Source organism: Gouania willdenowi, chromosome 11, assembly GCF_900634775.1.
Source record: "Gouania willdenowi chromosome 11, fGouWil2.1, whole genome shotgun sequence".
Taxonomy (NCBI): Eukaryota; Metazoa; Chordata; class Actinopteri; order Blenniiformes; family Gobiesocidae; genus Gouania; species Gouania willdenowi.
In genome coordinates this window covers 18,788,580-18,810,532 of record NC_041054.1, presented here as the reverse complement: position 1 = coordinate 18,810,532, position 21,953 = coordinate 18,788,580, and the positions used below count along the sequence as shown (strand labels likewise).

Sequence of the window (21,953 nt, the reverse complement as noted above, 5' to 3'; positions counted from 1 at the left end):
AATGTTTTTTTTGTTTAATATATACGTATTATTAGAGCTGGATTATAAGAAAGAAAAAAATATTTGACAACCAGCTGCACAAAGTCAACATGTTCAGCCACTTTTGGCCTTTTTTTCTCATAAGAAACAGCACGTGTGAGTAAGTTCTGTAGAGTGGCTGGTTTCGGGGCAGGAGCATGGACGGACTTTGGGTTGCGGCCTGGACTGTAACACACTTGTCAAATTGTACCTTATGTTGATTTTGTAGATGGCAGAGGAAGAGATTTAACCTGGCATGAGCCAGATTAATGTGTAGCCCTTCCTCTAACTCCAGTTCTCCACATCGATCTGGGTCTGTGTCTGGCTAATCCTTGAATGCTTGAAGCTGATTGGACAAATAATGATGTCGTCATTGGAATGCGCCGCAGAGACGCTGCTACAATAAGAAGGCTCCGCTGGTGAAAACTTTCTTTTGGGATAGTAATGCTGCGATCATTGAGTGACTTTTGCCGTTTTTGCAACACAAATATGCGAGTAAAGGGCACGTTAACCATCCTCCTGCATCGACATCTTTCTATTTTGATTCGGAGCTATGCTAATAGCAGTAGCCCAGCTAGTTCCTCTCCCCGCAATTGCGCATGTGCCAGTTTTGCTTCAGCGCTTCTGTCTTTGTCACACCCGGATGTCCCGCCATAAACACTGTCTCGTGATCGGTTCTAATTGGTTCGGTTTCGAAAGGCAAAGGCGGGAACAGTACAAGATGGATTCTGGTGTTTGTGAACACCAGGAGAATATATCTTGCAGGCAAGGTTAGAAGAGATTAGCCGTGCTTGAAACTTCAGAAAGAACTTTTCTGCTGCAAGGACACACACTTCCGTTCGTGTCCGTTGCCATGTTGGCTCCTTGCAAAACATGTGAATAAGGGCGGAGAGAAGTCATTTGTGTGAAAGACAGGAAGGGAAGTGTTAAGGCTGTGGCCGTAATGAAGAGTTTTGTATATTGTATTCAGTTTTGGTAGGTGAGTGAGTGCTGTGAGTTGTGAGTGGATCGTAGTGTTCTAGGTGGTGCTGCATGATTGGAGGAGACAAACTTTTTGGTCCTCCACCAAAAAAAGAGAAGCGAACCTCTGACAGCAACACAGCTCGTTTGTCCCTAGCGTCCAAAGAACTAGATTTGTTTGAGAAGGGTTTCTTCTGATACCTCTATGACCATAGTGATGACTTTGTTTAGTTTGTCTTCATTAGTTGATTTTTGACAGTGTTATTTGGACCGTTTTATTTTTGAGTGCTAGACTGCCTCCTTAGTTTGGATCCAGCTTCTTGTTCCCATTGACGGTGATTTTTTTTTCCTTTAGTGCTTTGTAAATTACTTGTGGAAAAAACCCACAAAGTGTGAGTACCCTGGTATCTCTGTTTGTTCGATCATTTATTTAAGCAGGGTCGGGCCAGCTGTGGGGGCGTTTCGGATGGGCTACAAAACCGACTGAGTGGGGGTTTTCACCAACCAATTAGAAAGGGTTTGAAAAAATGTCATTTCCGCGACTTGACTTCCGTCAAAGTCAAGTAGAAGTGCTGAACCCTAACCCAATATCTTATTTATACCGACAAGACCGGACGTTATGTTACAATTCAGGAGCGAATAAGAAGAAGGGGGTGTTTCTGCTTTTGAAGGGGTTGTACCCATTTATGAACCAAAATGCCCCTTTTTGCTGCTGGTCAGATGATATTGATTTATTTGAGGACTGGGAACAAACACCTTTTCCCTTAATATGGTCATGTTACCTACCTCCCAGACAGGTGCATAACAAGAAGAAATGGGAAAAGTAGCAACTCTAAAAAATATTTTTGTAGAAAATAAGAAGTAAAATCCAGATATACTCAATTAAACAACATTGCCAATTTCTATAAAGCATATAAGAAAGTCATATTAAACTGTATATCACTAAATGAATATATCACACAACCTAGCTATTTTTAAATGTGCATGTCTCACTGCCTGACCTAAAAGAGCATCAAACATCTACAGCTGGTTCAGAACACTGCAGCTCGGGTCTTACCAGAACAGTCTTTACACTGGCTCCCAGTCAGCCTCAGAATAGACTTTAGAGTTCTGCTGCTGGTGTATAAATATGTGAATGGGTTTGGTCCAGAATACATCAGTGCGATGTTACTCGGGTATGAACCCAGCAGGTCTCTCAGCTCTATGGACACAGGTCAGATAGTGGAGCCCAGAGTTCACAGCAAACATGTTGACGCTGCTTTTAGTTGTTATGCTGCAAAGAAGTGGAACAAACTGAAGTCAGCATCCAATGTGAACATTTTTAAATCAAAGTTTAAGTCTCTCTTTTTCTCTACTGCGTATGACTGAGAGGGAGATTTTTAGTCATAGTATTGTTGATTTAATGTTTTTACTGCTGTTATTGTTTTTATTGATTTTTAATCTGTTAAATACTTTCTGTTGCACTTTTTAATCATGTAAAGCGCAATGAGTTGCCTTGTGTATGAAATGAATACATTTCCCTTAGTTTTGTTTTAAATTAACTTGAAATTGAACATTGTCATTGTCGAAACGTAGGTGTTCAAAATGAAAGCGTACCAAAAATTCAAATTTAACTGAAAATAAATTTGTCTGTGGTTCACTTTTGCAGCTGAATAATCTCCTATGATATTTTGCACCTTCAATACTTTCTCATCCCAATGAATCAAGAGAAATCTCAAGAGAAAACTGCTCTAGAATTTTACGTAATCTGTACACTTGTGGACAAGGCTTTATACTCGCTATGAGGTTTTCCCGCTGCGTACTAGCACGAACAAAGGTTAATGGAACGTCCCCCCCAGAACCAAGAAAATCCCACTCTAACATGAACTCAGAATAAAAATCATGCTACGCCGCTTGAAAAAAATACAAAATTGCAACATGTGAGCAGCACAAACACAGAACTCCTGTCATATACAGTAAGTGTTCCCAGGCCTCAGCATCTTTAAAAAACGCAACCACAATGTTTTTTTTTCCTCTTAATTTCTTCAACCAACATTTTTCTGTCTTTGGAAAGTCTTCAGAGGGTGACTCCTGTTATCTGACAAATCAAATAACTATGTCCTTTAGACTGTCTAGGCTAAAATATTAGTATAAAGTCCACTGAAGGACGTAAATAAGTGAAAGGAGATTTTTAAAAATGCAAGACAACGTACTCCTCTTTTATATCTGCTTTGTGAATGCATCGAATCCTGACAGTTAAACGAACTGCACTCCCCTATTGTTTTTTTGGGTCAGTATTTTACCACAGGGTGGCACCGTGGTCACCCAGTGGAAAAGAGGCTTCCTGGCTTTAATTTCAAGGCTTTATTCCTGAAATTCCACAGAATTACGTTCCCTACAAAACCGAGAGAAACCGCCAGCACTGAACTCTCCAAACTTCAGAAAGCAAACAGCGCTGTTTGTTCTTCAGTTTCCATCTCTGACTCATGCCGGCTGTGACGCTACGCTAATGACGCTCAATTTTTGTTTTTGTTTTTTTTTTGGCAAACATGTGAGCGCACTTCAAATATCCAAATTCCTCACCGTGTTATGCAATGTGGGAATCAATGCATGCCACTGGCCACTGTTTTGTTTTCTTCTCAATACCTTCGCGAACAGGTGGCGCCCAGGCAAAAAGTGTTTTAGGCTTACGGAGCTCGGTAAACGATCTTTAGGTTTCAAACTTTTAACCAGATGATCATATTTTTAGCATCGCTTCAACAGAAAAAAGTTAATTTATCTCTGAGTTCTTATTCAAGATCCCCCTCAAACAATGAAACACAGCAGTATGTGCTGCAAATGGCATCGGGGGGATTGACAGGGGGAGATTCTATCAAAGGTCTTGTGCCTGTTAAGCCCTTTATTTTCAGTGATGGGAGATGTGCTGGGTGGACACGCACAGGCATGCTACTCCTCTGACTGCTTTTAGAAAAGTGAGCCGTTTCCTGTTTCCTGACAAATGAGATGAATAGAAAAAGCAACTCCAAAAAAGTTAGGAAATCTGGTTAGCATTTAAGGTCTAGGCCTCTGTGTCTGTTTTTATGTCAAAATTTCAAGACACTACAATGGCTGTAATTGCTTCCTAATAATGATTGAATGCACGAGGAGATTGGAGCTTATGTTTGGGCTCAGAGGTTGGTGAGCTTTGCCAAAGGTGAGAGTGAAAAATGTTGGGAAAGTGGAACCTCGCGCCTTTATAGTCGAGTCTGAGCTTCGGGGATGTAGATCTCGATGCTGTCGGCGCTCTCCGTGGCCGAGTTCTGCCTGAAGGAGGCGGTGCGCTTGGTCTGCAGCAGCCTCCTCCTCGCTTCTGTCCTCTGACGGTCCACGATGTCCAAACACTTCTCCCTGATGGGCAGGGTGTGACCTCCGATGCGAGGAACCACCAGACCACCCGACCCGCCTCCTCCGGCACCGCCGTCCCCGACGCTGTCCGCTCTGAGGCTGCCGCTCACCCCGCCTGCTGGCTTCTTTGGTAAGGGCGGAGGAAGCTTCTTATCCTCCTGATTCAGTCATGGTAAATTCATGATTTACAATGAAAACGGATAGTGGATTCATCATGTTGGAGGGGTGAAAACATGCATATTGTATGGTGAGTAAAACAGACGTCATGCAATAAGTCAAAGGTTAAAGCAACGCAATGAACACGAGGACAAAAGCACCAACACGAGGAGTAAATAAATAAGGGTTGAAATATCACAGCAGGCCAACAAAAATCCACAAAACATATTCCAGCATGCAATAAAATTAATAATGGAAAAAAAAAAACAATAGAATAAAACAGAAAAGGTGGAAGGGGGTAAAAAAAATGGACAAAGAAGAAGACAGAGAAAGAGCTGTTACTGAGAATCACGTTGGTCATTGATTTGCTTAAAATTTATAGAAAAAAAATAACAGCATTGATTTCTTTGTTGTGCACTGAACTGCCCCAAATCCTTCTAGATATTTCCTTGTGGGCATCCCTGCTCAGTTCCTCTTGCCGGTTTGCAGCTTCACAGCCTGCAAAGGTTTGGGAGGCAACACCATCTGTGCTACTTGTCTGCACACTGCCACTTTAACTCTGGGAAGACAATGGAGGGAAACCATGGACGTTGGCTTCTCTGGGTCTCTCACCTTCTTTTCAGGTGGAAGCCTCCATCCAGAGTCCTTGAGCCGCTGAAGGTCCTGAAACTTGACCCTAACGTCCTCGATGTTGAGCTGCAGCAGGTCCCAGAAGGCTGCCAGGTCCTGAGACGTGGGTTGGGGGTAGGCTGATGGGTCCTGGGTAGACACACGGGACAAAGTATGAAATGATTAAATGATAGCCTGTGCAATTTGTGTAGAATTCAGCAAATGTTCCCCTTAACCCTCTTATTATCCTCAAATATTACAAACACATTTTACCCTTGGGGTCAATCTGACCCCAGGGATATTTACCTCCAGAATATGATTTTCAGAAAAATGTTGACCAAGTTTTTGTGTCAGGCACTTTGTTTATTTGTTGAATACATAAATGACCCCTTGGTAATGAAACCTTGACCTGTTCTCTAGCGCCACCATCAGGCCAAACTTTTAAATTACAATGCATTTATCTTGAATAGTTTTCATCCAAATCAGTTTTACAGTTAGTGTATCCTAAAAATCTTTTATACAATTATTTTCGAACTCGGGGTGCACATTCATGACTCTCACAGAATTAACCATATCGGTTGATGTTGGTGACCCCCCCCCCCCCGCCCCCTTTCCTCTCATTAAGTAATTTTTATCTTTTTTTTAACATTTTTGGGGTTTTAACTGATATTCACACCTGAATAACTACTCACAGCTGTTTTGCTTTAGCAGGTGTGAGTAGTAGGTCACTCATACACACACAGAGATACAACACAAACACATTCATGCCCATGGTGTGGGTCACACACGGGTCACACACAGAGACACGCTTTACACATCTAAAAGGGCCATTATGGTAACAAAACTATTTGTGTGTGCATAATACAATCTGTGTGTCTGTACCTTGATCTGGGTGCGTGTGTTACAATCTGTGTGTGTGGAAGTGCAATGTGTAAAACCACTTGTGTGTGCATAATACAATCTGTGTGTCTGTACCTTGTTCCGTGTGTCTCTTTTAATTCGTATGTAAATGGTAAAATGGACTTGATTTTATATAGCGCTTTATCACCACACTGAAGCAGTCTCAAAGCGCTTTACATATCAGCTCATTCACCCAATCACTCTCACATTCACACACCAATGGGACAGGACTGCCATGCAAGGCATCAGTCGACCACTGGGAGCAACTTAGGGTTCAGTGTCTTGCCCAAGGACACTTCGACACATAGTCAGGTACTGGGATCGAACCCCCAACCTCTCGATCAGAAGACGACCCACTACCACCTGAGCCATGGTCATGTGTAGATTTAGGATTTGTAAACAAAGTTGTCTGTGTGTAATCCATTCTGTGTGTCTGTATGAACATCCGGAGGCGCGTCATCAAATCGGGACTCTCTATTGCTGTCTCTGTGCACAGGACTTTTGGAACACATTTGGCGAATGCGATCTGTAACTTTGAAACTTGTAACTCCTGAAATACCGTTAGAAACCAGCAGTTTTCGCTGGCACCAAGTGACAGACACCTGCAACTGGAGGCAAACACAAATAGTTTTGTTTCAATAATGGCCCTAAACTAAAACCGCTTGGGGTCAATTTGTGTGTTCAGCACATTGAAAAAACATCATCATGATCATTTTATGCTCAATCAATTGTACCCTTCAAATTATGAAAGGTCACGAAATATGAAGCAAAAAAAAAAAAACCAAAGTTTTGAATGATAATAATTGAATGGGGTCAAATTGACCCCAAGGATAATAGAAGGGTTAACAGCTGCGATCCTCATCAAAACCGTGTGTAAAAAGTACTTACCACACTCTGTTGGCATAGGCGGAAAAACTGCTGGACTTTCTGAGACATGAGCATCTGCGCGCTGCCAACTGCATTATGAATCAGCTCCAGAACTAGAGACAGTGAGAGCAATCCCATGTTTACTCATGGTTACATTTTTTATCCGGGATCCGTCTGCCGCACTCACCCTCCTCAGGAAGTTCATTCTCCTCTGCCTCTCTCTCCATGTTCTGGCACCAGCCCTCCATCCTCTCCACCTCCGTCTGCAGGAGGCGGAGGAAGAACTCTCCATCTCTCATGCAGGGCGAGGCTCTCCCTGAGTCGGGCAGGCTTCGAGGACCCTCTAGGGAGGGTGTCGCTGCCCATGCACGCTCAGAGGTGATAGGCAGAGGCGAGTGGGCACGCGGGGGCAAGTGGGGGTGCTGGTGGGGACGTTGGTCTGCTTGGCACGCCTCAGAGGTGTAGCCACTCTGAATTAAGTCCTGACAACATTAAAAAAAAACAGTCCACAATGGCATTATGTTAAAATTAAAGGACAAACTACAGTTATTTTTAAGCTTCTATTCTCCACCATTTTTTCTTTTGTAAGCTATCCTGTGACCTACAGTATAAGAGCATTAACGTGTTTGAACCAGGTGCATTATCTATAATACAGAGTTAATGGCTATAATATGGCCTGGCCTGAAAAAAACAAAACCACAAGACTAATTTACAATGTGTTCAGTTGAATATGAAAGTTGTTGGGGATTTTTTTTTTTTTTTAGCATTAATAGGAATTTTTTAACTCCCTGGAATTCAACGTTTTTCATGTAGCACCAATTATCTCAAGAGACTTAACCCCAAAATATAAAGTTATGTTATATTGAAACAACCCAACATTTCCACATCAGCAAGAATCAAGAACAGTTCAAACACTAAAACATTTATTTTAAGATTTGCCAATTGTGCCACTGATATAAGGTTATGGAATGCTCTAGATAATGTTACACATGAATTTAAAGCTGTTCCAGAGTGAAGTCTGTACCTTTGTGATTTAATAATGTTTTATTGGGATTTAGTTATGTTTTTATAATGCCTAAGTGAATTTATTGCTTATTTTATTAATAGGATTGTAGTATCTTGACTGTTAGATACACCAGGCCATATTTTGACATTACTTGTACATTACATGATAATAACTGTTGTTAAAGTTTATCTTTCTGTTGTTATGGCAATTATTTTTACATTATACATATTGTTCATGTGTACAATTTTTCATGTGTTTATACACAATGGCTGCATTATTCGTTGTACTTTTGAACATGGACGTGGTTCCTTTGCTGAGTCATGTCAGATTAGATTACTCGGAGTCCAGACAGAATGTGCTGTATTCACATGTGCCAGCAAAAACCAGTCTCTGTTCAAGGTCTCAACAAAGCTCTGATAAGCAGAGCTCTGTAGAAGCAGTAATTTTCCATCAAAATCCTTCCTCCCTTCACACCCTCCCCACCTTCCTCTTCATCATGCTATAAAATATATGGTTTTACTCTTTCAGGGTTCAGCGCGTCACCCCTCCTGCGGAAGAGGGTCTTTGTATTTATCCTATTCTCTATTCTTTATTTTTTTATATACATTCCCGTCTCAGTGTGGACTTCATCAATGCAGCGCAACTGTTGTGAATCAAAATCAGAGGACAGCTGGAATTATGCCTTTACACTGTAATTGTATATGTTGTATTTTTCTACAGACCCCAGGAAGAATAGCAACATCTTTTGCTGTGGCTAATGGGGATCCTAATAAATAAAACATAAACAATGATTTGAAGGTTTGTACAAATATTTGTCAATTTGGAAAAAAAATATAATCAGCCATTATGCTTTAGAAAGTTGACTCGTGGGGTAATTTGTAAATGTGTTTTTTGGGTTATCAGTGTAATGGTAGAATTATATGCACATTATAATTCTGAGCGTACAGATGCCAATATAGACATTTATATATGTATATTTCTCCTTCCTTTCCTGTCAGAGCTCTGTTTCCCTAATGTTATGTTGTCCTTTGACAAGTTCACTAAACATGCCTTGTTCTCTCAGTGCTAGACTATCCCATAACAAAGTTCATGCAGGTGTCCCCTCCCCTCTGTTATGTGATTAGCCAATAACAGCCTTTCTCCCAAGTTTTCCTTTTTTACCCTATAATAATTCATCCATTCCCTTCTTTTCATGCAAGAGCTCTGGAATAAAATCCACAAAATATCTTTTGGTCTAATTTGACTTTATTTCATCAGACATATAGTGTTTGCTTGAAGATTTCCATAACATCAGAGAATAGTAAAACGTGTATTGATGGGGGAAGGTTGGTGTGGTCATTGATTATGTGTTGATTAAGTTAAAGGGGCAGAAATATAAGAATCTAATTCTTCTTATTGCTCCTTTCCAATCATGATGTATCATTTTGACTGTGATATTGTTTGATGTGCATGGGGAATCTGTGTTGGTTTGCATTTTCATGAAAGCAGCATTTGAGGGACCTACCTCTCTGTAGGCCCACTGGCCCTGTGTGTGAACGGTGCGGTGACACTCGGCGTACTGGCTGGCAGACTCAGGCTCAGATGAATGCCTTTGGAAGGAGCAGCCGAACTGGAGACTCTTGTCCTGTGTTGGGACGCTGATGCTGAGGCCTGGGAAGCCCTCAGGGTCTAGGTCGGCCTGCACGCTCGCCGTCACACTATTGGAGCGCTTGAAACGAGCCCGCCTGCAATCCAGGAAGTGGTGATGGGCCCCAGGATTGGGGTCAATTATGATTGTAATCGCGTAATTGATAAGTAATTACAAATATAATTGTAATTTTAAAAATCTGTTGCTGTCGTGATTGTAATTAAATTGTCGTTGAGTTTAGATAATTGACTTTGTAATTGTAATTGCCATGAACGTTCTCTAAAAAATGTCAATTACAATTTAATGCAAAACTGGGGAACCATGCTACGGTTCTATGTACAGTTCTACACATATTAACAATTTCCCACACTTTACCATTAAAAAAAATTGAAATTGAGTGCTATATTGACACAAAAAAGGCTCAGACACACACACCAAAAATATTAAAAGCTATATTTTCATTGATTAGGAAGCCGAACAAGGAAACCAAGAGACAGGAAAAAAAATAAGATGATAGATGTTTGTTTTCAGTGTATTTTACAGCTGATTTAGGACCTGTTATTATAAGAGATGCTAACAGAAAAGCTAACACACAAGAGGATGGTTAACTTTTAGTCGGTCATTTATTTTAGGCTCAGTAATTGTGATTCAGCTAATGGTATTGTTAGGTTAATGCTAATGCCAGCTAAGGTTAATGCTAGCTAATGCTAATATTAGGGTAATGCTGATATTAGGCCAATGTTAGGCTAATGCTAATGCCAGCTAAGGTTAATGCTAGCTAATGCTAATATTAGGGTAATGCTGATATTAGGCCAATGTTAGGCTAATGCTAATGCCAGCTAAGGTTAATGCTAGCTAATGCTAATATTAGGGTAATGCTGATATTAGGCCAATGTTAGGCTACTACTAGCAAATGTTATTGTAAAGCAAATGTTAATGTTAGCTCATGCTAGTTTGTGCTAGCATTATATAAATATAGAGTACGAACTATTCTATATTTTGTTAAGCGCTTTGAGATTACTTTGTTTCAATTTGTGCTGTATAAATAAAGTTGAATTGAACTGAATTAAATTGAATTGAATTGAATTAATGCTAGCCAGTGCTAGGCTAATGCTAGCTAATGATAATGGTAGTTTAATGTTAGGCTAATGCTAATGCTAAACTAATTCCTCAATGACACAGGCCAGCACCTGCATCCTCACTTGCATTTTCTTCTTCAAATGCAAATATTCTAGTTGAAATTGAACTTCGGTAATTAAAAACATAATTGTAATTGACTTTCTGAGAATAAAAAATAATTGTAATTTATTTGTAATTGGAAAAAAATCTTGCTAACTGGAGTTGTAATTGAATTGTACTCAAACATGGGTAATGGAAAACGTAATTGTAACTGAAAAATGTAATTTTTCAGGGTGGGCCCTGAGCATTCCCGTCACACAGATTATGGCGTGTGCGCACATGCACATAATTGCACATTCTAATTTAAGCAGGATTGTCCCGTCATTTCACTCACACTTGGTTGTCAGAAGTCTCGCTAAATCCGCTGACATATGACGCACCAGTGTGTGCAAATGTCACATCAGTGGACTCAATGATGTGTGTTTACTATGTTACAAGTAGATCCTTCACCTCCGTTCATCCTCCTTTACTCTGTGACTCACACGTCTGTTATTGGCTTTCCATTACCTTCCCTCATTCTGTGGTCACGTGATCATCAAACACTGAAAGATGTTTGGGAATATCCTCTGATTTCAAGTACAGCGTGCACGCGTGCAAATCGGACCCATAAGCAATGCGGTATATAATTAGGAAAGAGTCTGATGACACATGATTGGAAGTAGTCATGGTGACACACGCACACGGATGCACACACAAACACAAAAGTGGGAAATGGTGTGACGAACTTGAAGCTGTGATGTCTGATGAAGCGTTAAATAAAATAATGAAATCAACCATAGACGTCTGCACCATTGGACATTCATAATTCAAGCTGATGGAAGCACATTATAACAGCACTAAAATCCAATGTTTTTGATGAAGACATGTTTTTTTTTTTTTTTTTTTTTAGAAATAAAAAATAATCAGCTGAACAATTAGTAAATAGCTCATGGTGAGGCTGGGCCAATCATCCAATACTCATTTCTGCAGTCTGACTCTGTTTACCTTTTGTCTTCTTCCACTTGTACACCAATGGAGTGAACTTCTGTCAGAGCTTTGCCCTCAGCATCAGAATCAGACAGAGTCTCTGAGCTGTCAACCTGCACCGTCAGAGAGAAGAATGTGAATCAGAGAAAATAAGACGTACAATCAAGCACTAACAAACATCATTCTCCCATATTGCAGACGGAAGAAATTATTTCGCCCTTTATTATGCCTTGATAAAGCCTTACCTCCATCCATTATTAGGCGTTTGAAATGCCTTTGCTTTGTTTTTTGACATTTTGAATTATTTCGTCCTTTTATGCCTTTTTATTTTTGGCATTTGAAAAAGTAAGACAGAAAAGGGCGAAAAAATTGCAAACGCAAAAAATGGAGGTAAGGCATGAAAAAGGGCAAAAAAATTTCAAACGCAAAAAATGGAGGTAAGGCTATTGTAAGGCATAAACAAAAGCGAAAAAAATGCATAGGCAAAAAATTGAAGGAAGGCTAAAGTAAGGCATAAAAAAGGGCAAAATAATTCAACATTCGAAAATACAAAGCAAAGGCATTTGTAAGGCATAAAAAAAGGAAAAAAAACTTCAAATGCCAAAAAAATTGAGGTAAGGCTATAGTAAGGCATAAAAAGCGGGAAAAAAGTGCAAATGCAAAAAATGAAGGTGAGGCATAGAAAAAGGGCAAAAAAATTGCTCACGCAAAAAATGAAGGTATGGCTATAGGAAGGCATGAAAAATGGCGAAAAAATTGCAAATGCAAAATTTTGAGGTAAGGTTATAGTAAGGCATAAAAAAGGGCGAAAAAATTGCAAACGCAAAAAATGGAGGTAAGGCTATAGTAAGGCATAAAAAATGGCAAAACGATTTCAAACGTCAAAAAATGGAGGTAAGGCTATAGAAAGGCATAAAAATTGGAGAAAAAAATTCAAGCGCAAAAAAAGGAGGTAAGGCTATTGTAAGGCATAAACAAAAGCGAAAAAAATGCAGAGGCAAAAAATTGAAGGAAGGCTAAAGTGAGGCATAAAAAGGGCCAAAAATTTGCGAAAGCAAAAAATAGAGGTAAGGCGATAGTAAGGCTTGAAAAAGGGCAAAAAAATTGCAAATGCAAAATTTTGAGGTAAGGTTATAGTAAGGTTTAAAAAAGGGCGAAAAAATTGCAAACGCAAAAAGTGGAGGTAAGGCTATAGTAAGGCCATAAAAAGGGCCAAAAATTTGCAAAAGAATAAAATGGCGGTAAGGCTATAGCAAGGCATGAAAAAGCGCGAAAAAAGTGCCAACGCAAAAAATTAAGGTAAGGCTATAGTAAGGCATCAAAAAGGGCGAAAAAATTGCAAACAACTAAAAATGAAGGTAAGGCTATATAGTAAGGCATAAAAAAGGGCAAAACGATTCCAAACGTCCAAAAATGAAGGTAAGGCTATAGAAAGGCATAAAAAAGGGAAAAACTTTGCACACGCAAAAAATTAAGGTAAGGCTATAGTAAGGCAAAAAAATTGGAGAAAAAATTTCTAATGTCAAAAAATGGAGGTAAGGCTATAATAAGGCATAAAAATTGGAAAGAAAAAATTCAAGCGCCAAAAAAGGAGGTAGGGTCATTGTAAGGCATAAACAAAAGCGAAAAAAATGCAGAGGCAAAAAATTGAAGGAAGGCTAAAGTGAGGCATAAAAAGGGCCAAAAATTTGCGAAAGCAAAAAATAGAGGAAAGGCGATAGTAAGGCTTGAAAAAGGGCAAAAAAATTGCAAAAGCAAAAAATGGAGGTAAGGCTATAGTAAGGCATAAAAAAGGGAAAAAACTGCAAATGCAAAAAATTGAGGTAAGGCTGTAGTAAGGCTTAAAAAGGGACAAAAAAATTGGAAACACAAAAAAGGGAAGCAAGGCTTTAGTAAGGCATAAAAAAGGGAAAAATTTGCTAACACAAAAAAATGGAGGTAAGGCTATAGTAAGGCATGAAGTTGGAGAAAAAATTTCTAGCATCAAAAAATGAAGGTAAGGCTATAGTAAGGCATCAAAAAGGGCGAAAAAATTGCAAACGCAAAAATTTGAGGTAAGACTATAGCAAGGCAAAAAAAAGGGCGAAAAAATTGCAAACAACTAAAAATGAAGGTAAGGCTATAATAAGGCATAAAAAAGGGCAAAACGATTCCAAACGTCCAAAAATGGAGGTAAGGCTATAGTAAGGCATAAAAAAGGGAAAAACTTTGCACATGCAAAAAATTAAGGTAAGGCTATAGTAAGGCATGAAAAGGGCAAAAGGATTTCAAACATCCAAAAATAGAGGTAAGGCTAGTAAGGGAAAAAATAGGGCAAAATAATTTCAAACAACTAAAAATGAGGGTAAGGCTATAGTAAGGCATAAAAAAGGGCAAAATAATTTCAAATGACTGAAAATTGAGGTAAGGCTATAGTAAGGCATGAAAAAGCGCGAAAAAAGTGCAAACGCAAAAAATTAAGGTAAGGCTATAGTAAGGCAAAAAAATTGGAGAAAAAATTTCTAGCGTCAAAAAATGAAGGTAAGGCTATAGTAAGGCATAAAAAAGGGCAAAAAGATTTCAAATGTCCAAAAATGGAGGTAAGGCTATAGTAAGGCATGAAAAAGCACGAAAAAAGTCCAAACGCAAAAAATTAAGGTACAGCTATAGTAAGGCATCAAAATTGGAAAAAAAATTTCTAGCGTCAAAAAATGAAGGTAAGGCAATAGTAAGGCCTAAAAAAGGGCCAAAAATTTGCAAAAGCAAAAAATGGAGGTAAGGCTATAGTAAGGCATAAAAAAGGGAAAAAACTGCAAATGCAAAAAATTGAGGTAAGGCTGTAGTAAGGCTTAAAAAGGGACAAAAAAATTGGAAACACAAAAAAGGGAAGCAAGGCTTTAGTAAGGCATAAAAAAGGGAAAAATTTGCTAACACAAAAAAATGGAGGTAAGGCTATAGTAAGGCATAAAAAAGGGCGAAATATTTGCAAAAGCAAAAAATCGAGGTAAGGCTATAGTAAGGCATAAAAAAGGGCAAAAAAATTGCAAATGCAAAACTTTGAGGTAAGGCTATAGAAAGGCAAAAAAAAGGGCAAAATAATTTCAAATGACTGAAAATGGAGGTAAGGCTATAGTAAAGCATGAAAAAGCACGAAAAAAGTCCAAACGCAAAAAATTAAGGTACAGCTATATAGTAAGGCATCAAAATTGGAAAAAAATTTTTCTAGCGTCAAAAAATGAAGGTAAGGCTATAGTAAGGCCTAAAAAAGGGCCAAAAATAAGCAAAAAATGGAGGTAAGGCTATAGTAAGGCAAAAAAAGGGTAAAAAATTTCAAACGCCTAAAAATTGAGGTAAGGCTATTGTAAGGCATGAACAAAAGCGAAAAAAAAGCATAGGCAAAAAATTGAAGGAAGGCTAAAGTAAGGCATAAAAAAGGGCAAAATAATTTAACACGCCAAAATACAAAGGAAAGGCATTTGTAAGGCATAAAAAAGGAGAAAAAACTTCAAATGCCAAAAAAATTGAGGAAAGGCTATATATAGTAAGGCATAAAAATTGGAGAAAAAATTTATAGCGTCAAAAAATGAAGGTAAGGCTATAGTAAGGCATAAAAAGGGAGAAAAAATAGGAAACACAAAAAATGGAGGTAAGGCTATAGTAAGGCATAAAAAAGGGCCAAAAATTTGCAAAAGCAAAAAATGGAGGTAAGGCTATAGCAAGGCTTGAAAAAGGGCAAAAAAATTGTAAATGCAAAAATTGAGATAAGGCTATAGTAAGGCATAAAAAAGGGCGAAAAAACTGAAAATGCAAAAAATGGAAGTAAGGCTATAGTAAGGCCTAAAAAAGGGCAAATTAATTTCAAACGACTGAAAATTAAGGTACAGCTATAGTAAGGCATAAAAATTGGAGAAAAAATTTCTAGTGTCAAAAAATGAAGGTAAGGCTCTAGTAAGGCATGTATAGGGTGAAAAAATTGGAAACACAAAAAATGGAGGTAAGGCTATAGTAAAGCCTTAAAAAGGGCCAAAAATTTGCAAAAGCAAAAAATAGAGGTAAGGCTATAGTAATGCATAAAAAAGGGAAAAAAATTGCAAATGCAAAAAAATGGAGGTAAGGCTATTGTAAGGCATAAACAAAAGCGAAAAAAATGCAGAGGCAAAAAATTGAAGGAAGGCTAAAGTAAGGCATAAAAAAAGGGCCAAAAATTTGCGAAAGCAAAAAATAAAGGTAAGGCTATAGGAAGGCTTGAAAAAGGGCAAAAAAATTGCAAATGCAAAAGTTTGAGGTAAGGCTATAGAAAGGCATAAAAAGGGAAAATTAATTTCAAACGACTGAAAATGGAGGTATGGCTATCGTAAGGCATTAAAATGGGCAAAAAAAAATGCAAACGCCTAAAAATGGAGGTATAGCTATAGTAAGGCATAAAAATTGAAGAAAAAATTTCTAGCGTCAAAAAATGAAGGTAAGGCTATAGTAAGGCATAAAAAGGGAGAAAAAATTGCAAACACAAAAAATGGAGGTAAGGCTATAGTAAGGCTTAAAAAAGGGCCAAAAATTTGCGAAAGCAAAAAATAAAGGTAAGGCTATAGTAAGGCTTGAAAAAGGGCAAAAAAATTGCAATTGCTAAAATTTGAGGTAAGGCTATAGAAAGGCCTAAAAAAGGGCAAATTAATTTCAAACGACAGAAAATTAAGGTACAGCTATAGTAAGGCATAAAAATTGGAGAAAAAATTTCTAGTGTCAAAAAATGAAGGTAAGGCTATAGTACGGCATGAAAAAGGGCAAAAAAATTGCAAATGCAAAACTTTGAGGTAAGGCTATAGAAAGGCAAAAAAAAGGGCAAAATAATTTCAAATTACTGAAAATGGAGGTAAGCCTATAGTAAAGCATGAAAAAGCACAAAAAAAAGTAAGGCATAAAAAAGGGAAAAATTTGTAAATGTAAAAAATTGGGGCTAAGGCTATAGTAAGGCATAAAAAGTGAGAAAAAATTGCAAATGCAAAACTTTGAGGTAAATGGTAAATGGACTTGATTTTATATAGCGCTTTATCACCACACTGAAACAGTCTCAAAGTGCTTTACATATCAGCTCATTCACCCAATCACTCTCACATTCACACACCAGTGGGACAGGACTGCCATGCAAGGCGCTAGTCGACCACTGGGAGCAACTTAGGGTTCAGTGTCTTGCCCAAGGACACTTCGACACATAGTCAGGTACTGGGATCGAACCCCCAACCTCTCGATCAGAAGACGACCCACTACCACCTGAGCCATGGTCGCCCAGGAAAGGCTATAGTAAGGCATAAAAAATGGCAAAATGATTTCAAACGTCAAAAATTTGAAGTAAGGCTATAATAAGGCGTAAATAAAGGCAAATTAATTTCAAACGACTGAAATTGGAGGTAAGGCTATAGTAAGGCATTAAAATGGGCAAAAAAAATTGCAAACGCCTAAAAATGGAGGTAAGGCTATATTAATACATAAAAAAGCGCAAAAACTTGAAAATGCAAAAATTTGAGGTAAGGCTATAGTAAGGCATAAAAAAGGGCAAAAAAAATTGCAAACGCAAAAAATGGAGGGTAAGGCTATAGTAAAGCATAAAAAAGGGTAAAAAAAATTCAAACGCCTAAAAATTGAGGTAAGGCTTAAAAAAGGACGAAAAATTTGGAAACACAAAAAATGGAGTTAAGGCTATAGTAAGATATAAAAAAGGGCAAAAAGATTTCAAACGTCCAAAAATTGAGGTAAGGCATTAAAAAGGGTGAAAAAATTGCAAATGAAAAAAATGGAGGTAAAACTATTGTAAGGCATCAACAAAGGCGAAAATATTTCAAATGCAAAAATTTAGGTAAGGCTATAGTAAGGCAATAAAAAAGGGCAAAGTAACTTCAAACAACTGAAAATGAAGGTAAGGCTATAGTAAGGCATAAAAAGGGAGAAAAAATTGGAAACGCAAATAATTGAGGTAAGGCTATTGTAAGGCATGAAAAATGACAAATAAATTGCAAATGCAAAAATTTGAGGTAAGGCTATAGTAAGGCATAAAAAAAGGCGAAAAAATTGCAAACGCAAAAAATGGAGGTAAGGCTATTGTAAGGTGAAAAAAGGGCAAAATTATTTCAAACGCCTAAAAATGGAGGTAAGGCTATAGTAAGGCATTAAAAAAGGGCAAAAAAATTGCAAACGCAAAAAATGGAGGTAAGGCTATAGTAAGGCGAAGAAAAGGGCAAAATTATTTCAAACGCCAAAAAATGGAGGTAAGGCTATAGTAAGGCATAAAAAGGGAAAAATTTGTAAACGCAAAAAATTGGGAGTAAGGCTATAATAAGGCATAAAAAAGGGAAAAATTTGTAAATGTAAAAAATTGGGGCTAAGGCATAAAAAGTGAGAAAAAATTGCAAATGCAAAACTTTGAGGTAAATGGTAAATGGACTTGATTTTATATAGCGCTTTATCACCACACTGAAACAGTCTCAAAGTGCTTTACATATCAGCTCATTCACCCAATCACTCTCACATTCACACACCAGTGGGACAGGACTGCCATGCAAGGCGCTAGTCGACCACTGGGAGCAACTTAGGGTTCAGTGTCTTGCCCAAGGACACTTCGACACAGTCAGGTACTAGGATCGAACCCCCAACCTCTCGATCAGAAGACGACCCACTACCACCTGAGCCATAGTCGCCCAGGAAAGGCATAAAAAATGGCAAAACGATTTCAAACATCAAAAATTTGAAGTAAGGCTATAGTAAGGCGTAAATAAAGGCAAATTAATTTCAAACGACTGAAATTGGAGGTAAGGCTATAGTAAGGCATTAAAATGGGCAAAAAAAATTGCAAACGCCTAAAAATGGAGGTAAGGCTATATTAATACATAAAAAAGCGCAAAAAATTGCAAATGCAAAAATTTGAGGTAAGGCTATAGTAAGGCATAAAAAAGGGCAAAAAAATTGCAAATGCAAAACTTTGAGGTAAGGCTATAGTAAGGCAAAAAAAAGGGCGAAATTATTTCAAACGCCAAAAAATGGAGGTAAGGCTATAGTAAGGCATAAAAAGGGAAAAATTTGTAAACGCAAAAAATTGGGGGTAAGGCTATAATAAGGCAAAAAAATTAGAGAAAAAAATTCTAGCATCAAAAAATGAAGGTAAGGCTATAGTAAGGCAAAAAAAGGGCGAAAAAATTGGAAACACAAAACATGGAGGCAAGGCTATAGTAAGGCCTAAAAAAGGGCCAAAAATTTGCAAAAGCAAAAAATGGAGGTAAGGCTATATTAATACATAAAAAAGCGCAAAAAATTGCAAATGCAAAAATTTGAGGTAAGGCTATAGTAAGGCATAAAAAAGGGCAAAAAAATTGCAAACGCAAAAAATGGAGGGTAAGGCTATAGCAAGGCATAAAAAAGGGTAAAAAAATTTCAAACTCATAAAAATTGAGGTAAGGCTATAGTAAGGCATAAAAAAGGGCAAAAAGATTCCAAACGTCAAAAAATGGAGGTAAGGCTATAGTAAGGCATGAAAAATGACAAATAAATTGCAAACGCGAAAAATGGAGGTAAGGCTATTGTAAGGCATGAACAAAAGCGAAAAAAATGTATAGGCAAAAAATTGAAGGAAGGCTAAAGTAAGGCATAAAAAAGGGCAAAATAATTCAACACGCCAAAATACAAAGGAAAGGCATTTGTAAGGCATAAAAAAAGGAGAAAAAACTTCAAATGCCAAAAAAATTGAGGTAAGGCTATTGTAAGGCGAAAAAAGGGCAAAATTATTTCAAACGCCTAAAAATGGAGGTAAGGCTATAGTAAGGCATAAAAAAGGGCAAAATTATTTCAAACGCCAAAAAATGGAGGTAAGGCTATAGTAAGGCATAAAAAGGGAAAAATTTGTAAACGCAAAAAATTGGGGGTAAGGCTATAATAAGGCAAAAAAATTTCTAGCGTCAAAAAATGAAGGTAAGGCTATAGTAAGGCAAAAAAAGGGCGAAAAAATTGGAAACACAAAACATGGAGGTAAGGCTATAGTAAGGCCTAAAAAAGGGCCAAAAATTTGCAAAAGCAAAAAATGGAGGTAAGGCTATATTAATACATAAAAAAGCGCAAAAAATTGCAAATGCAAAAATTTGAGGTAAGGCTATAGTAAGGCATAAAAAAGGGCAAAAAAATTGCAAACGCAAAAAATGGAGGGTAAGGCTATAGTAAGGCATAAAAAAGGGTAAAAAAAATTCAAACGCCTAAAAATTGAGGTAAGGCTATAGTAAGGCTTAAAAAAGGACGAAAAATTTGGAAACACAACATATGGAGTTAAGGCTATAGTAAGGCATAAAAAAGGGCAAAAAGATTCCAAACGTCAAAAAATGGAGGTAAGGCTATAGTAAGTCATGAAAAATGACAAATAAATTGCAAATGCAAAAATTTGAGGTAAGGCTATAGTAAGGCATAAAAAAGGGCGAAAAAATTGCAAACGCAAAAAATGGAGGTAAGGCTATTGTAAGGCATTAAAAAAGGGCGAAAAAATTGCAAACGCAAAAAATGGAAGTAAGGCTATAGTAAGGCATAAAAAAGGGAAAAATTTCAAGCGCCAAAAAAAGGAGGTAAGGATACTGTAAGGCATAAACAAAAGCGAAAAAAATGCATAGGCAAAAAATTGAAGGAAGGCTAAAGTAAGGCATAAAAAAGGGCAAAATAATTCAACATGCCAAAATACAGAGGAAAGGCATTTGTAAGGCATATAAAAAGGAGAAAAAACTTCAAATGCCAAAAAAATGGAGGTAAGGCTCTAGTAAGGCACAAAAATTGGAGAAAAAATTGCAAACGCAAAAAATGGAGGTAAGGTTATTGTAAGGCATTAAAAAGGGAAAAAAAATTGCAAATGCAAAACTTTGAGGTAAGGCTATAGTAAGGCAAAAAAAAGTGCAAAACGATTTCAAACGTCAAAAAATGGAGGTAAGGCTATAGTAAGGCATTAAAAAGGGAAAAATTTGGAAACGCAAAAAATGGAGGTAAGGCTATAGTAAGGCATGAAAAAGCACGAAAAAAGTGCAAATGCAAAAAATTAAGGTACAGCTTAAAATTTGGAGAAAAAATTTCTAGTGTCAAAAAATGGAGGTAAGGCAATAGGAAAGCATAAAAAAGGGCAAAATAATTTCAAACGACTGAAAATGAAGGTAAGGCTATAGTAAGGCATAAAAAAGGGAAACATTTGCAAATGCAAAAAAATGAAGGTAAGGCTAGTAAGGCATAAAAAAGGGCAAAATAATTTCAAACACTGAAAATGGAGGTAAGGCTATAGTAAGGCATGATAAAGCGCAAAAAAAGTGCAAACGCAAAAAATTAAGGTACAGCATTAGTAAGGCATAAAAAGGGCGGAAAAATTGGAAACGCAAAAAATGGAGGTAAGGCTATAGTAAGGCATGAAAAAGCGCAAAAAATTGCAAAGCAAAAAATTAAGGTACAGCTATAGTAAGGCATAAAAATTGGAGAAAAAATTTCTAGTGTCAAAAAATGGAGGTAAGGCAGCAAGGAAGCATAAAAAAGGGCAAAATAATTTCAAACGACTGAAAATGAAGGTAAGGCTATAGTAAGGCATAAAAAAGCACAAAAAATTTGCAAAAGCAAAAAATGGAAGTAAGGCTATAGTAAGGCATAAAAAAGGGAAACATTTGCAAATGAAAAAAAATGAAGGTAAGGCTATAGTAAGGCATAAAAAAGGGCAAAATAATTTCAAACACTGAAAATGGAGGTAAGGCTATAGTAAGGCATGAAAATTGGAGAAAAAATTTCAAGCGTAAAAAATGTCTGTTTAATCCTCAGTGAGTGAACGAAATTCTGTCCATTGTCTGTAAGTACTTCCTACAAATATCTAAGCTTTTAGTGGTGTGGACCTTTTTATGCTTTAATAAGGCATAAAAAGGACAAAAAAAATGTCAAACGCCTAAAAATGAAGGTAAGGCTATAGTAAGGTATAGTATAGTAATTTTTTATCCCTTCCCTCTATTTTTTTGGCATGTGAAATAATTTTTCCCTTTTTATGCCTTACTATAGCCTTACTTCCATTTTTAGGCATTTGACATTTTTTTTTGTCCTTTTTATGCCTTATTAAAGCATAAAAAGGGCCACACCACTAAAAGCTTAGATATTTGTAGGCAGTACTTACAGACAATAGACAGAATTACGTTCACTCACTGAGGATTAAACAGACATTTATTTACAGTGAAAAATAAATACATTGTTGAGGGCAAGATTTGAACCAAGTTCCACTGATGTTTGCTCAAAGGAAAATTAAAGCAGGGTCTGGTTAAACTGAACTAAGGCTGCACATAAAAG

The 21,953-nt window shown here is 37.4% G+C and overlaps 1 protein-coding gene across 1 annotated transcript in view; it reads right to left on the bottom strand.

Annotated features, from left to right (window-relative positions):
* Window positions 1–3,495: 3,495 nt before the first annotated feature.
* dlgap3 (discs, large (Drosophila) homolog-associated protein 3) overlaps window positions 3,496–21,953 on the bottom strand; it is a 30,804-nt gene continuing 12,346 nt past the window's right edge. Inside the window, exons 6-11 of the mRNA XM_028460861.1 lie at window positions 11,670–11,764; window positions 9,384–9,603; window positions 7,061–7,355; window positions 6,895–6,986; window positions 5,110–5,256; window positions 3,496–4,499 (exon numbers count right to left, since the gene is read on the bottom strand). Coding sequence (XP_028316662.1) covers window positions 4,191–4,499; window positions 5,110–5,256; window positions 6,895–6,986; window positions 7,061–7,355; window positions 9,384–9,603; window positions 11,670–11,764 — 1,158 coding nt within the window. The 3' untranslated portion in view covers window positions 3,496–4,190. The remainder of the gene's footprint in view (window positions 4,500–5,109; window positions 5,257–6,894; window positions 6,987–7,060; window positions 7,356–9,383; window positions 9,604–11,669; window positions 11,765–21,953) is intronic.